The following is a 16,194-nucleotide window of genomic DNA, read 5'->3' on the forward strand; positions in this document are numbered from 1 at the left end:
GTGGATCGGGATTTTAAAAAAAAAAAGCCTAAAACTGGGCATCTTTATTGACACAGGAAAATGGGTTGAGGTTCCGATATGTTCAGGACTTTATTCCACTTTGATCATATTCCTGGTCTGTGGATCCTGTAATCAGAAAAACCCTCTTAACTTTCTAAAGACCCCCCTTCTGACTCCTAACTCCTCTTGGGGCGGGGGGGTGGGGTGGGAAGAAAGTGGGAAAAGAACCGAGCTTCTCCTCTGCCTGCATGGTCCCTTCTGATCAGACTGAGACCCCAGCTCCCAGGGAACAGCACCTTATCAGCCGGTCTGCTCCTCCTGTTGGGGCCAATCTGAGCACTGTCTGGGCTGCATGTTAGCTGCGAAGCGATGACCACAGCCAGGAGAGGTGACACTTTTTGACACTGGATGGCCATGATATTCTTTAGACTCCAGAGAAAATGGGCGAAAATGAAACTTTTTTTTTGAAATAGCAAAACCAGTTCCTTTCCAATGTGCAGTTAGCAAAAGCTGGCTTGTTGAAATCTTTTTTTTCCCCCAGAATTCTGACCCTGAGAAAGCAAAAATATGCCAGGAAAAAAGCCTGAAGTTAATGCTCATCTTGACTGGGAGATACACAGCCCACTTTACCTGAGACTTCAACTTGGGTAATTCAGTAGAAATTCAAGCCAAGAAAAAGAAAAGGGGCAAAGAGACATTTTATAATAAATCTTTAGTGGAAAACTGTGAGATCCCCTGGAGAAGGAAATGGCAACCCACTGCAGTATTCTTGCCTGGAGAATCCCATGGACAGAGCAGCCTGGTGGGCTACAGTCCACGGGGTCGCAGAGTCAGACGCATCTGACTGACTAAACAGCATGAGATCTCTGTCTGCCTGGATTTATGTCTGCCTCCGTGTGGGTCTTTGTCTTTGGATAATATCGTTGAGGTTAATTTGTAAATGAGCTCTATTTAAGTGGCTTAAAGAAAAGTTAAGTACTTACAAATCAAGCAATTCTAAATACAAGGAAAAAACCTAAAGATGTTTGGGCATGTTAGACACAGGCCTTGTATTACATTGAGAAAAAAAATTGTACTTTAGAAAAATACATGTTTTTAGAGGTTCTAAAATACGTTCCTGAGTTTGCTAATCAGAGAATGCCAATCTGACAAACAGTTCATGATTGCTTTCTTCTTGGTTTTAATTAGGTGTTAAGGTTTTTTTAACGTTAAAAATTATAATATGGAATCAAAGCTACTAAAGTGACGAGGAAAATATTTCAGTGCATAAAGCAAGTAAAGATACATGTTGTCAGCAAAAGAAGATATAAAAGATTGGAGGTGTTTTTGTTGTAAAAAGTAATGACAATCTGTTCTACAGTTGGTTATTTATAAGTGGGGGGAAAACAGAACAAATTAATACAGATCTAGAAGGTAACAGAAGGTTTGCAGAAAGGGGACATTGGAAAGATGCTTTGGTATACATGTTAATAACACATCAAAGGTTAAAACCGACTTAGATTAAACTAGATGACTGGCTATAAGCCTGCAAGTCTCCTCAAAGTACCAGGTGTAGACTGGAATTCAAGCTTATTCTTCTGGAAATAAAGGAGATCCATTTTGTATATTAATGTTCAGGTTGTTACCTCTCCAGCTATTTCTGAAGTGGAGCGGCCTGTCACACCTTCATCAGTCACTCTGAGCTAATAAAAACACCAGAAATATGTGAGACCACAGCAAAAGTTCCCACTCCTTTGGGCAGGGCAGCACCAGCTCTGACTCTACTGGACCAGGATCAGACTTGCTAAAAACCGTACCCTGGTTCTCACTCCTGCTGGGGCCCCTGGTCACAGTAATTCTTTTACTGATCTTTGGCCCCTGCCTTTTTAAACCTACTTGTTAAATTTGTCTCTTTCAGATTACTGCAGTTTCACATCAAGATGATGGTGATGCAGAGATTCCAGCCAGTCCTCAGAACAGATCCTGCGGGAATAACAACACAAGTCACCCTGGGGCCCCGAATGAGACAGGGTGAGAGCGCCATGGCCCAGCTAGGTGGGGTCTACAGCCCCATGCCAGGCTGAAGAAACTACCGGAGACAGACCTTTGCCCTCAGCCTCCCAGTGAAGATGTTTGGGGTTCTTGTCTCTCAGAGGGATTTGAGGAAGGAGACAGAGGGGCCTCTGGGCTGAAAGCTGGTGTTTGTCAAGTGGAGTGAAGCTGAAGCTTTGTTGTCCCCCAGACACTCAAGGACAAAGCTAGCGGCAGCAGCCGAGCCCTGCTGGAGTCAACAGATAAGGCGCCAGTGACTGAGGTCAAAGAAGACTCCTCTGTACAAGGACAGGAAGACTCCTTAGAGGCTGAAAAGGGAGGGGACCCCACCCCATAATGAGGGTGGACATGCCCTGATGGGCCTCTGCAGTGGGATCAGACCCACAGTTTTCTCCTGACTTAGGTAGGCCCAACTCTGGTCCACACTCAGGCCTGACTCTGGTCCACACTGAGGCCCGACTCTGGTCACACTCAGGCCTGACTCTGGTCACACTCAGGGCCGACTCTGGTCCACACTCAGGCCTGACTCTGGTCACACTCAGGCCTGACTCTGGTCACACTCAGGGCCGACTCTGGTCACACTCAGGCCTGACTCTGGTCACACTCAGGCCTGACTCTGGTCACACTCAGGGCTGACTCTGGTCCACACTCAGGCCCGACTCTGGTCCACACTCAGGCCCGACTCTGGTCACACTCAGGCCTGACTCTGGTCCACACTCAGGCCTGACTCTCACACTCAGGCCCGACTCTAGTCACACTCAGACCCGACTCTGGTCCACACTCAGGCCCGACTCTGGTCACACTCAGGCCTGACTCTGGTCCACACTCAGGCCTGACTCTCACACTCAGACCCGACTCTAGTCATACTCAGGCCCGACTCTGGTCCACACTCAGGCCTGACTCTGGTCCACACTGAGGCCTGACTCTGGTCACACTCAGGCCTGACTCTGGTCACACTCAGGGCCGACTCTGGTCACACTCAGGTTTGATTCTGGTCCACGCTCAGGCCCGACACTGGTCCACACTCAGGCCCAACACTGGTCCACACTCAGGCCCGACTCTAGTCCACACTCAGGCCCGACTCTGGTCCACACTCAGGCCCGACTCTGGTCCACACTCAGGCCCAACTCTGTGCTACACTCAGGCCTGACTCTGGTAACACTCAGGCCCAACTCTGGTCCAGACTCAGGCTCAACTCTGGTCCACACTTGAGGCCCAACTCTGGTCACACTCAGGTCCGACTCTGGTTCACACTTAGGCCCAACTCTATTCCCACTTAGGCCCAACTCTGGTTCACACTCAGGCCCAACTCTAGTCACATTCAGGCCCAACTCTGGTCACACTCAGGTCTGATTCTGGTCCACACTCAGGCCCAATACTGGTCCACACTCAGGCCCAACTCTGGTCACACCCAGGCCCGACTCTGGTCCACACTGAGGCCTGTCTCTGGTCCAGACTCAGGCCCGACTCTGGTCCACACTGAGGCCCATCTCTGGTCCAGACTCAGGCCCGACTCTGTGCTACACTCAGGCCCAACTCTGGTCACAACCAGGCCCGACTCTGGTCCACACTCAGGCCCTACTCTGCTCCATACTCAGAGCCCCGACTCTGGTCCACACTGGCCTGACTCGCGTCACACTGAGGTTTGACTCAGATCCCCACTGAGGACTGACTCTTGTCCAATTCAGACCTGACTCTGGTCCACACTCAGGCCTGACTCCGATCCACAGTGAAGCCTGACCTGTCCACACTGAGGTGTGACTCTATGCACTCTAAGGCCTGACACCGGTCCACACTGAGATTTGACTCTGGCCCACAGTGAGGCCTGACTCTCATCCACACTGAGGCTTGACCCTAGTCCACTCTGTTCTGACTCTCATCCACTCTAAGGCCTGACTCAGGTCCACACTAAGTTTTGACCTTGTACACACTGAGGAATGACTCTGGGCCATGCTGAGGCCTGACAGTGGTCCTGACTTAGTCCTGACTCTGGTCTACAATGAGGCCTGACTGTTCCCCACCAAGGCCTGCTGGTCTACAGTGACCCCTGACTCCTGTCCACACTGAGGTCTGCCTCTGGGCCACTCTGAGGCCTGACAGTCGTCCTGACTTAGTCCTGACTCTGGTCTACAATGAGGCCTGACTGTTCCCCACCAAGGCCTGCTGGTCTACACTGACCCCTGACTCCTGTCCACACTGAGGCCTGACCGTGGTCCTGCCTCAGGCCTGATTCTGGTCCATACTGAACCTGACTCTGCTGCACACTGAAGCCTGACTCCGGTCCACACCTAAGTTCTGACTCCGCACACACTGCAGTCTCACTGTGGTCCACACCGAGGACTGACTCTCGTCCACACTGTGGCCTGAATGTTCTTTCTCTAAGCTGTGACTCTCATCCTCATAAGGCGTGAATCTGGTCTTCACTAGGCCTTGCTAGCGTCCTCAGTAAGACCTCATAATAGAAAATCTGCTCTGCCGAATATAAATTAAGTGTGGACTATAGGTAATTCAGAAACTGATACAATATTGCCAAGCAGAAGTGAAACATAAACACATTTTAAAAAATACAGACATATAGAAAGTATTATGACTTCATCTGCTCCACACCTGTGCAGAGGTGTAGGAAAGCTGACATTAGACAACTGCATGCCGTGGATCACTGTGCTGGGAAGTGTAGACAAGTCAGAGCTGCAACCTGCGTGCAGAAGGAGAGACGATGCATAAAGAAGATGGGGTACAGACACGAAAGGCAGTATCGTTCTGCCATAAAATATGATCAAAATTACCTTTTCCAGCCTCGGTGACGAAAATGATGACCATGATCTTGGAGAGAGAGAGCAGTGAGCGGTCCTGAAGACAGTCGTGGTTCCCTGTCAGGAACTGGACCTGGGGGGCTGGATGAGAACCGGGAGTCCTCGCCGCCGGACCAGCAGGGCCGAGAAGCCAAGTGACTCTGCTGAAATGATGAATGTTTCAAAGAAACAGAAACCTGTTAAAACAGGTATGGAGTTCACTTTTGGAGACACGGCATAGCACGCGGGCGAGCACGCGGAGGAGAGGTTGTTTAAGACAGAAGCAGGGCAGAGATACACCCATAGAGAAAGGGTGTGGGCGTCCTGAATGAGGAGCACAGGAGGAGGAGGTGGAAATCCCTCAGGCAGGACTGTCCTGCCCGGTCTCTGCCTCTGCCAATTACCTTGTCTCTTTCTTCTCACCCGACTGGTCCCTGAGCCCTCCGCAACATGCATGCACAACCAAAAGAAAGCAACCAACACATGGGAGAGAGTGTTTGCAAATAAGGGTGTCCATAAGGAAACCATCTACACAATATGCAAACTTCTCTTTCAGCTCAATTTAAAGAACGCAAACAACTGAATAGGCAAGTGGGCGAAAGACCTACATGGGAACTTCTCCTAAGAAGGCATCCGGATAGACATAAAGCCCATGAAGACTGGCTCAGCATCACCATTATAGGAAAACACAGTTCAAAACTGCACCGCAGTCTCAGCTCATCCCACTCAAAATGGTCATCACACCAAAGATCTACAAAAATTAAGTGCTGCTGGGGCGGGGCGGGGAGCATGGAGTCCTCTACAGTGTAGGCGGGGATGTAAATGGGTGGGTGCAGCGAGAAGGACAACAGTGTGGAGAGCCCTTAAAACAGCAGTTGTCAAGTTCCCACGTGATCCTTCAAGCCCACTCCTTGCCTTCGATCTGGAGAAAATCATGATTTAAAATCACAGGTTCACCCCCTCTTTTCAGGGCAGCGCCATTGACAACATTCAAGACAGCATCAACCAAAATGTTCATCAACAGAGAAATGAAGAGTCACTGGTCCATCGAGACACTGGAGTGCACTCAGCCATCAAAAACAACTGAAACATGCCATTGTCAACATCAATGGACCGAGAGATTTAGCATACTGAATGAAGTCAGGGAAAGAGGAATTCATCACGTACAGGTGGAATCTATAAACTCATACAAATGAACAGATTTGTAAACAGGACTCACAGACTTAGAAAAGCAACTTCTGATTATTTAAAAAAAAAAAAAGAAGAAGTAGGGGAAGGGAGACATTAAGAGGTTAGGATTAACATATACACACTGTTATCTGGTAGATAATCCAAAAGGCCCCCCTGAATAGCACAGGGAAGTCTAGAGAACACACTGACAGAATCTATACGGGAAAAGACCCCGAAAAAGAAAAGATATATGTCTATGAATAAATGAATCAAGTTCCTGTAAACCTAAAACAAATACAATATGGGAGGGAAATCAAATCTACTCCCATTAGATAATAAAAACTAACCAAAAAAAAAAAAGAAAGAAAAAGTGGAGCATGAAGAAATGCTGCCGCCTTGTGGCCGCTTTTGGTAACAACAGAAAAACCTGTGCTGATGGGCATTTAATATTCACAATGGTTGGCTGGCATCACAGAGTCGATGGACATGAGTTTGAGCAAGCTCCGGGCGTTGGTGATGAACAGGGAGGCCTGGCGTGCTGCAGTCCATGAGGTCGCAGAGTCGGACATGACTTAGTGACTGAACTGAACTGAAGTCTTCAGGGACGTAAGGAAAAAAAAAACCCACCAGCCCTCAACAAAGTGCCTTCTCAGTTCAGTTCAGTTCAGTTCGGTCGCTCAGTCGTGTCCGACTCTTTGCGACCCCATGAATCGCAGCACTCCAGGCCTCCCTGTCCATCACCAACTCCCGGAGTTCACTCAGACTCAGGTCCAGCGAGTCAGCGATGCCATCCAGCCATCTCATCCTCTGTCGTCCCCTTCTCCTCCTGCCCCCAATCCCTCCCAGCATCAGAGTCTTTTTAATGAGTCAACTCTTCGCATGAGGTGGCCAAAGTACTGGAGTTTCAGCTTTAGCGTCATTCCTTCCAAGGAAATCCCAGGGCTGATCTCCTTCAGAATGGACTGGTTGGATCTCTACCTTGGGGTAAATCACTGGAATTCAACACAGGGCCAATATTCAAGAAGTCTATTTGAAGACGTAAATTGTACTCACAAGGTAAGAAACAAAAACTCCGTGGAGAGACACTCAGCTTCACTAATTGTGGTGTGCACGTTCACAGTGGCTCATTTGTGTCCCAGTCTTTGTGACCCCATGGACTGTAGCCCGCCAGGCTCCTATGTTCATGGGATGTTCCAGGCAAGAATACTGGAGTGGGTTGCAATTTCCTCCTCCAAAGGATCTTTCCAACCCAGGGATCAAACCCTGGTCTTTTCTGACTCCTGCGTTAGCAGACGGATGTTCTTTACCACTGAACCCCCTGGGAAGCCCTTACTAATTAGTAAGGAACTGCGCTGCAAGTCAAAACTACATTGAGGTGTCACCTTACACCACTCAGAATGGCCATCCTCCAAAAGATCCTCAAAGATGAAACGCTGCCAAGGCCGGGGGGACAGGGAGTCCTCCTACGCTGTGGGCGGGGAGGGACGTGGGTGGGTCAGCCACCGTGGAAAACATCTGTAGGTTCCTCAAAACATTAAATACAGCAAAGCCGCACTTTCCGGCCCTCTCACTTCTTGGCCTAGAACTAAAAAATATCCTAATTTGAAACCCGTGCACCCCTATTTTTAGGGCGGCACTGTTCACAATAGCCAACACGCAGCTTCAACTCAAATGTCCATCTATATTTTCTATCGGAAAAATGAAGAGTAAATGGTTCATCTATACACTGGAATATATTTGGCCATCAAAAAAAAAGTAAAAGAAAAATACCACTGGCAGCAGCCTGGCTGGACCAAGAGATGATCATACCAAGTGAAGTCAGAGAGAGAAAGAAATGCTTAAAGATATCACTCACAGGTGGAATCTATAACTTCATAGAAATGAACTAAATTCTAAAGAGTAACTGAATTTCACACTTAGAAAACCAGCATATGATTATTTTTTTTAAGTTATGGGGGAGACATACAGTTAGAGGTTACAATTAACATATACACACTGCTTGATATCAGAGATAATTTTAAAAGACCTACTGAATAGCACAGGAAGTCGAGTGAACACACCATGATAAGGTATAGAGAAAAAACCCAGAAGAAGAATAGATAAACATCTATGTATAATTCAGTCAAGCTCCTGTTCACCTAAAACAAACACAACATCAGAAATAAACTCTACTTCTACAGAAAATTTAAAAATTACCAAATTTAAAAAAAAATTCCAAAAACCAATGGAGCAAGAAGAAATGTTGTTGCCTTGTGGCCACTTTTGGCAACAGTGACTGAAAAATCTATGCTGTTCAGTTCAGGTCAGTTGCTCAGTCGTGTTCGACTCTTCGACCCCATGGACCGCAGCACGCCAGGCCTCCCTGTCCATCACCAACTCCCAGAGCTTGCTCAATCTCATGTCCATCAAGTCAGTGATGCCATCCAAACATCTTATCCTCTGTTGTCCCCTTCTCCTCCCACCTTCAATCTTTCCCAGCATCAGGGTTTTTTCAGATAAGTCAGCTCTTCACATCAGGTGGCCAAAGTATTGGAGTTTCAGCTTCAGCATCAGTCTTTCCAATGAACACCCAGGACTGATCTCCTTTAGGATGGACTGCTTGGATCTCCTTGCAGTCCAAGGGACTCTCAAGAGTTTTCTCCAACACCACAGTTCAAAAGCATCAATTCTTCTGCACTCAGCTTTCTTTATAGTCCAACTCTCACACCCATACATGACCACTGGAAAAACCATAGCCTTGACTAGATGGACTTTTGTTGGCAAAGTAATGTCTCTGCTTTTTAATATAATGTCTAGGTTGATCATAACTTTCCTTCCAAGGAGTAAGCGTCTTTTAATTTCAGGCTGCAGTCACCATCTGCAATGATTCTGAAGCTCAAAAAAAGTCTGCCACTGTTTCCACTGTTTCCCCATCTATTTGCCACAAAGTGATGGGACTAGATGACATGATCTTAGTTTTCTGAATGTTGAGATTTAAAACCCCCCTCTCTGCTCCCTGTTGTCCCCTCATCCAGCCGGAACCCGGGTGTGGACACGCAGAGGCAGGGTCCGCACGTGTCCCGCCCAAGGTCGGTGCCCAGACACAGCTCCACGGTCCTCTCCCTGGGGACTTCCTCTGTCCTGTCTGTTTTCTGCCCTGAGACTGAACACGAGGCAGCACACACCTGCCCAGACCTGGCTCCAGAGCTCTGGGCAGGGAACTGTCGACCAGGGTGGGCCAGGGGCTGGTGAGTCTACAGTTACAGGGACAGGGCCCCCAGACCTGCTGTCCCCACAGACGCCACCACCCCTGCAGTGGCTGGGTCGGCCACGCTGTCTGCATGGAGAGCGTGGTGCGTGTCCCATGAGGAGTCGGTTTTATCTCCCGTGCTATTCATCCCCCTCTCAAGTGATTAAGCAATTAAAGATCCTAACTGAACAGCCAGACCACAGGTGAAAACACTTCTGTGTCCTCTGTGGAAAATCAAAGCTGAGAAAGCATAATCAGGCGTTAAAGGGACAAGCGAAGGTGCACCAGTCACTTCCTTCCTGCGCTTTCTCCTGGGCGTGCTCCTCGGGGAGGCGTCATCTCATCACAGCTCTGAGCTCCATCCCGGTCAGGAGTCTGGCTCCAGTGACTTCAGGCTCCATGGTTCCTGCTCTTTACGGCCGGAGCTCTTTTTCTAATCTGGAAGGCAGCCCATTTTGAAGCCATCTTTCCCACCTCAAAATGCTGTGGATCCCTAATGCCCCCAGGCCTCCACGGGAGGACGATGCCTTTTATTGGGACAGTTATTCGAGTGCTTCGTAGGGACGCAGTCACACCTGTTTTCACGTTGTCTATGGGCAGCGTCTACCTGCAAAGGTGGCCTTAATAGGTGTGGCAGAGACCACGCAGCCCATGACTCTAAAACACCTACTCGCTGATGCTTTATAAAAATCTGCCTCACGTGCCTTTTGATGGCCAAGTCGAAGATCTCTCTCGGTAAATGTCACGCTGCACTTGACAATACGCGTTGTTGTCCGGTCAGTCGGTCGTCTCTGACTCTCTGCGCCCCATGGACTGCAGCACAGCAGGCATCCCTGTCCTTCACCATCTCCTGGAATTTGCTCAAACCATGCCCATTGAGTCACTGATGCCATTCAACCACCTCATCCTCTGTCGCCCCCTTCTCCTCCTGCCCTCAATTTCCCCCAGCAAATATGTGGGTTGTTTCCAAATATCTTTTGACGTTGATTTCTAACGTAATTCCAAGTGGTTAAGAGAACAGACTGTATGATGTCAGCACCTGTAGACCACGAGATTTTGGCACCTTGTTTTATGTGCCAGGATGTATTCCAGTGTCTCCTGGTTTACAGTCTATGGGAACTTGAATCGAATTTGTACCCTGTTGCTGTGTGAAAATTATGTAAATCTTAATTATGTTGAATTGGTTCACAGTGCTCTTCGGATCTACTCTTTCTACTTCTTTGTATATTCATTCTATTAATTTTTGATATTGAAACTCCAAATAAAAAATCTTAATTTATCCACTTAAAAATAGTTGTAATATATAGTGGAACTATGTGTAACCTTGCTCTGTATTTTCCAGGTCTCCTGAAAATGTGTCATCATACTTTCATAATTTAAAAAAATAAACATATATTGAAAGGGATTTGCCTCAAGCGCCTCCTTGTATATAGTGCTTCTACTGCCCCACACCCACCCCACGTGATGGTCCGAAACGCCCCGGCCCTGGGCCAACCACACATCCCCGTGGCCTTCTGACAGGCTTTCCACTGAGAAGTTGCTCTTTTTTGCTGTCTTTTGCTTCCTACTGGGTCTGTGTTCACGTCTTCATTCTTCTTTTAGGGCTAATTCAGAGTCTTCTCAAGTCACCATTTAGGGTGAGGAACTGTCAACGCCCAAGTCCTGTCCACTGTCACTTTTCAGGTCATGGAGCCCAAGCCCCACACCCCTATAGGCACCTTCTTCACGTTTACTGCAAAGGCACAAATAGCTCATTCACTTTACTTCTGTGATTCCACTTCTTCCCCAAACCAGAATTTCCTTGGGGAAACTTACTTGGACCCTGAGTAGGTGAAACTTTTTATATACAGAATGAATGGGTATAAGTGGGACAAAATCTTCCTGTTCACAGTAGCTCTTCTCCTTACATGAAGGTATTCGTTTTTTCTCTTCAATTATGTCTTGGGTTGGCTAAATAGTCCATTTAGGTTTTTCCAGAAGATGTATGGAAAAACCTGAATGAACTTTTTGGCCAACCCAACAATATAGGCAAAAAAGATAGGCAGGGTGGTTAGCCATTGAGTTAATAAGCATCTAAAGCCCACCCTTATGGCAGAAAGTGAAGAGGCACTAAAAAGCCTCTTGAGGAAAGTGAAAGAGGAGAGTGAAAAAGTTGGCTTAAAGCTCAACATTCAGAAAACAAAGATCATGGCATCTGGTCCCATCACTTCATGGGAAATAGATGGGGAAACAGTGGAAACAGTATCAGACTTTATTTTGGGGGCTCCAAAATCACTGCAGATGGTGATTGCAGCCATTAAATTAAAAGACGATTACTCCTTGGAAGAAAAGTTATGACCAACCTAGATAGCATATTCAAAAGCAGAGACATTACTTTGCCAACAAAGGTCCGTCTAGTCAAGGCTATGGTTTTTCCAGTGGTCATGTATGGATGTGAGAGTTGGACTGTGAAGAAAGCTGAGCGCAGAATTGATGCTTTTGAACTGTGGTGTTGGAGAAGACTCTTGAGAGTCCCTTGGACTGCAAGGAGATCCAACCAGTCCTTTCTAAAAGATATCTGTCCTGGGTGTTCTTTGGAAGGAATGATGCTAAAGCTGAAACTCCAATACTTTGGCCACCTCATGCAAAGAGTTGACTCATTGGAAAAGACTCTGATGCTGGGAGGGATTGGGGGCAGGAGGAAAAGGGGACGACAGAGGATGAGATGGTTGGATGGCATCACCAACTCAATGGACATGAGTTTGAGTGAACTCTGGGAGTTGGTGATGGACAGAGAGGCCTGGCGTGCTGCAATTCATGGGGTCGCAAAGAGTCAGACACAACTGAGCGACTGATCTGATCTGAAGCCATCTTTGAGCAGATGATACATAGACTGAGGTGGATATGCTCCAGGTTTCTCACTGTTGGTGGAATGTTTATAAGCACAGAAGAGGGGAAGGGTAGGATAAGCCTTTAAGGGTAGGTTCACTTTTTAATTGGAGGAATCATGACTAACTCGTGTTTTTGTTGTTCAGTTGGTCAGTTGTGTTCAACTCTTTTGTGACCACATGGACTGTCCCAGTCAAGCTCCTCCACCCATGGGATTTCCAGGGAAGAACACTGGAGTGGGTTGCCATTTCCTTCTCCAGGGGATCTTCCTGACCCAGGGATTGAACCTCTGTCTCCTGCATTGGTAGGCAGTTCTTTACCACGGAGCCACCAGGGAAGCCCAGTAACAAGCTGTTGATCATCATAACTTTTGTGTAGATTGAGTTAGAAAAGTGCTTGCTTTTTTAAGCAAGCAAGGTGACTCTGCTACGTGACTTGGTGATGAAACCCGCCGCCATCTTGCCTCATGCAACCCAGTCCTACAGATGCTCACTGGGTGCTGGCTAGGCCCCCAGGAGGCTCAGTGTGGGCCGTGGTAATCCACCCCAGATGACACAGGACAAGCAACGGCCAAAACTGATTGACAACCAGGATGCTGAACACTTCAGCCTCTGCTCAACACATCTCCTCTCCTGCTCTGGACTCAGAGTGCGTGTCAGGAGCTCTATATGTCCATCGAGAGGTGAATGAATAAAGAGGTTGTGGTATATATGTGTGTGTGCGTGTGTGTGTGTAATGGGTATTACTCAGCGATAAAGGGAGCACACTGAGTCACTTCTAGTGAAGTGACTGAACCTAGAGCCTATTACGCAGAGTGAAGTGAGTGAGAAAGAGACAAGTATCACATATTAACAGATGTATATGGAATCTAGAAAGATGGAACTGATGAGCCTATCTGGAGGGCAGGAATAGAGATACAGATGGAGAGAACAGGCTCGTGGACACAGTGGGGCAAGGAGAGAGTGGGATGATTTGAGAAAATAGCATTGAAACATACACATTAATGTATGTAAAACAGAGAGCCAGTGGGAGTTTGATGTAAGATGCGAGGAGCTCAACCCAGTGCTCCCTAAGGGGTGGGAGGTGGGAGGGAGGGGACATGTGTATGCCTATGGCCGATTCCTGTCGATGTATGGCAGAAGCCACCACAACATTGTAAAGCAATTATCCTCCAAATAAAACAAACAAAGAGCCCTTCAGTGTCCGCGTCTCTCCTCACGCTTTCAGAGGCTGCTGGGCCCCTCTGCTTTAGGAGTTTATCTGGTCTGAGTAAAAATGAATGAGGGAAAGAGCGAATGATTGCACGCACACATGGCTGAAGGGAAGTCTCTTCCTTCAACAGACTCCTACCAGTAAACGCTGAAGGCTGAAATGAGACCACTGTGTGTGTTTTGACTCGGGAGGGCGTTGGGGTGGGAGCTGAGGAGGTGCGCCGGGATGAGCAGCCGCATACTAGGACAGTCTCAGGACGTCTCCCAGCAAAGAACTCGCTGACCGATCGCAAGGCCCCTGGTCCGTGTAACATGGAGACACCTGTCAGGCGCCCGTGACAGGGCTGGGACAGGCAGGCGCGGTGTGTCCTCCAGCAGGAAGCACGGAGAACGTCACAGGGCCTTTATTTCTTTTTAAAGAGTCCCCGCCCCCCCCACAATGTGGACCATTTTTAAAGTCCTTACTGAATTTCTTACAGTATTGCTTCTGTCTTACGTTTTTCACTTTTGTCCGAGAGGCGTGTGGGATCTTAGCTCCCTGACAGGGGATGGAACACACGCCCCCTGCGATGGAAGGCGAAGTCCTAACCACTGGGCCGCTGGGGAAGCCCCAGCATCTTGACTGGTTCAGGAAGCTTTACTGAGATATCACTGACATGGAAGATATGTGAGTGTGAGGTGTATAGCGTGGTGCTTTGATACAGGAATAGACTGTGAAAACGTGTGGAGGTGGGTAGATGTTAACTAGATTTATTGAACTCATCATCTGTAATGTATACAAATATTCAATCATAATGTTGTAAGTCCTGAAGTCATATAATGTCACACTTATTATACTTTAATAAAAATAGTCACTCAATACTTAAAGAAGAGAATTAGTTATTATTGAAGGCATCTACTGGATAGTTATCACATTAAGCATTATTTCTATTGATTCCAGAGCAGATCCTAGGAGTTTTAGGATCCCTTAGGAGCAGCAGAAAGGGGGAAACAGTGGGGAAACATGAAGCCAAGACATCAGAAGTCTGTATCAACCACAGACGAAACTCTAAAACAACAGTGATATAAAAAGAAAAAGTAGAATTCAGTATGTAAACGATGAAAAAGGTGACCACAAGCATCAGGATGGTGTGGGCGGCTCTGGTTTCTGGGGGGCATCTGTGGTGTCCAGTGGGGGTGTGAATATACTGCACCCTCTGGCGGTGTCTGAGCAGGAGAAGCACCATGGAGCCACTGGACCAGCCCATGAGGGTAAGAAACACGGCATCCGAGACGGACCACAGGTAGACAAAGCCTGCATTAGTAGCTAAGGGTGAACAGAACCACTTGCCCCAAGTATCAGTATAGTTGTGTGTGTCCCAAGGACCAGTGATTTTCAGAGGAACAAGGATGTACATCAAGACACTGAACATCCAGCAGGTGCAGCAGGAAGGACCAATGATCTTGGGGGCCCTTCCTCTGAGCATCACCCACTCCGCTCTCCTGGGGATGAGAGTGAAGGACTGATAGGTGCTCAGGACGCAGGTGGAGCACAGGGTGGTGCTGCGAGCCACTCTCTGTACATAATACACAAACTTACACCCGAGACCGGACAGGGGCTTTCTTGACGCAAAAGCTGCCATTGTGTGGGGAACCCCAGGGGAGAGAAGAACCAGGAGGTTGGCCACGGCCAAATGTGGCAGAACCATCTGTGTGGGTCTCTGCTTGTGGCCCAGCAAGACTGGAGAGATGCTGCAAGAGAAAAGGATGGCATTGCCCAGAGCCCCAACCACCACCTGGAGCAGAAAGATGGTTTTCACAGCCGCCTCCCCTGCGTTTCTCAGGGCTTCTTTGTGAACAGACATGGAGAAGACGTCAGAGTGGCCTGAAGTGGAAAGGGGGCTGAGCTGGTGTCAACATCAGGAGGCGTCTCACAGAACCAACACTGGGAAAGAATTCCTTTCTCCTCTTCTGAGAAGGGAGGCACGGTCATACTCCACAGGAGGGGCTCAACCTGAAGAACACATACATGATACCGGTTACACTTTTCACTCTGCTGCTGCTGCTGCTAAGTCACTTCAGTCGTGTCCAACTCTGTGCGACCGCATAGACAGCAGCCCATCAGGCTCTGCCACCCCTGGGATTCTCCAGGCAAGAACACTGGAGTGGGATGCCATTTCCTTCTCCAATGCATGAAAGTGAAAAGTGAAAGTGAAGTCGCTCAGTCGTATCTGATTGTTAGCGACACCATGGACTGCAGCCTACCAGGCTCCTCCATCCATGGGATTTTCCAGGCAAGAGTACTGGAGTGGGGTGCCATTGCCTTCTCCATTTCACTCTGATTATATTTAATTCTATTGTTTTAGCATTTCCTTATTCTCCACCAGCAGGTAAGGTCCATGAAGTAAAGGACCACATCACTTGTTCAGTAACATGGTGTGATGCATAATAGATGTTACAAAATCTGTACTAAGTGTATGATGATGTGACAGGAGACAGACTAGCAGATACACTAACCCCTTAGAGACATTCCTGCGTATTGTAAGCCTGTGTTAAGAAAGAAATGGAAGATGCACAATGCCGGTGAGCTTTAAGACTGCACAATTAATTTAAACACAGTTGCAGGAGAGTCAGTTATTCACACTTGAAACTCATATTTCATCAGAATTACCACACACAGTATAACTTAAAAAATCAGCTGTGGACCTGCACTTTCTAGATCCTCGTGTGAGGAGCTTGGGAGTCACCTCTATGTCCTAAAAACAAGGAAAACACTGAATAGACTGAAAATTCCTGGATCAGTAAGAGAGGTGAGAGACAGGGGAATCACTGGCTCCACTAGGGAAGAGACAGCGGGGGAAGAGAAGGAATCAAGACATTGGAGCAGAGATTCCTGAGCAGAAAGCCCTCGGGA

At 47.8% G+C, this 16,194-nt stretch overlaps 1 protein-coding gene and 1 long non-coding RNA gene across 2 annotated transcripts; both read right to left on the reverse strand.

Annotated features, from left to right (window-relative positions):
• Nucleotides 1-285: 285 nt before the first annotated feature.
• LOC123330367 lies at nt 286-7,309 on the reverse strand. Its single transcript, XR_006546231.1, has 4 exons — nt 7,047-7,309; nt 4,818-4,987; nt 1,876-1,962; nt 286-551 (listed from the first exon to the last, which is right to left on the reverse strand). It is a non-coding gene; the product is annotated as an uncharacterized LOC123330367 (long non-coding RNA).
• Nucleotides 7,310-14,215: 6,906 nt separating this feature from the next.
• LOC123330204 (vomeronasal type-1 receptor 2-like) lies at nt 14,216-15,239 on the reverse strand. Its single transcript, XM_044931099.2, has one exon. It carries the CDS (start codon nt 15,143-15,145, stop codon nt 14,216-14,218), a length of 930 nt encoding a protein of 309 aa, XP_044787034.2. The 5' UTR covers nt 15,146-15,239.
• Between the last annotated feature and the right edge of the window lie 955 nt (nt 15,240-16,194).

Source organism: Bubalus bubalis, chromosome 18, assembly GCF_019923935.1.
Source record: "Bubalus bubalis isolate 160015118507 breed Murrah chromosome 18, NDDB_SH_1, whole genome shotgun sequence".
NCBI classification, from domain to species: domain Eukaryota; kingdom Metazoa; phylum Chordata; class Mammalia; order Artiodactyla; family Bovidae; genus Bubalus; species Bubalus bubalis.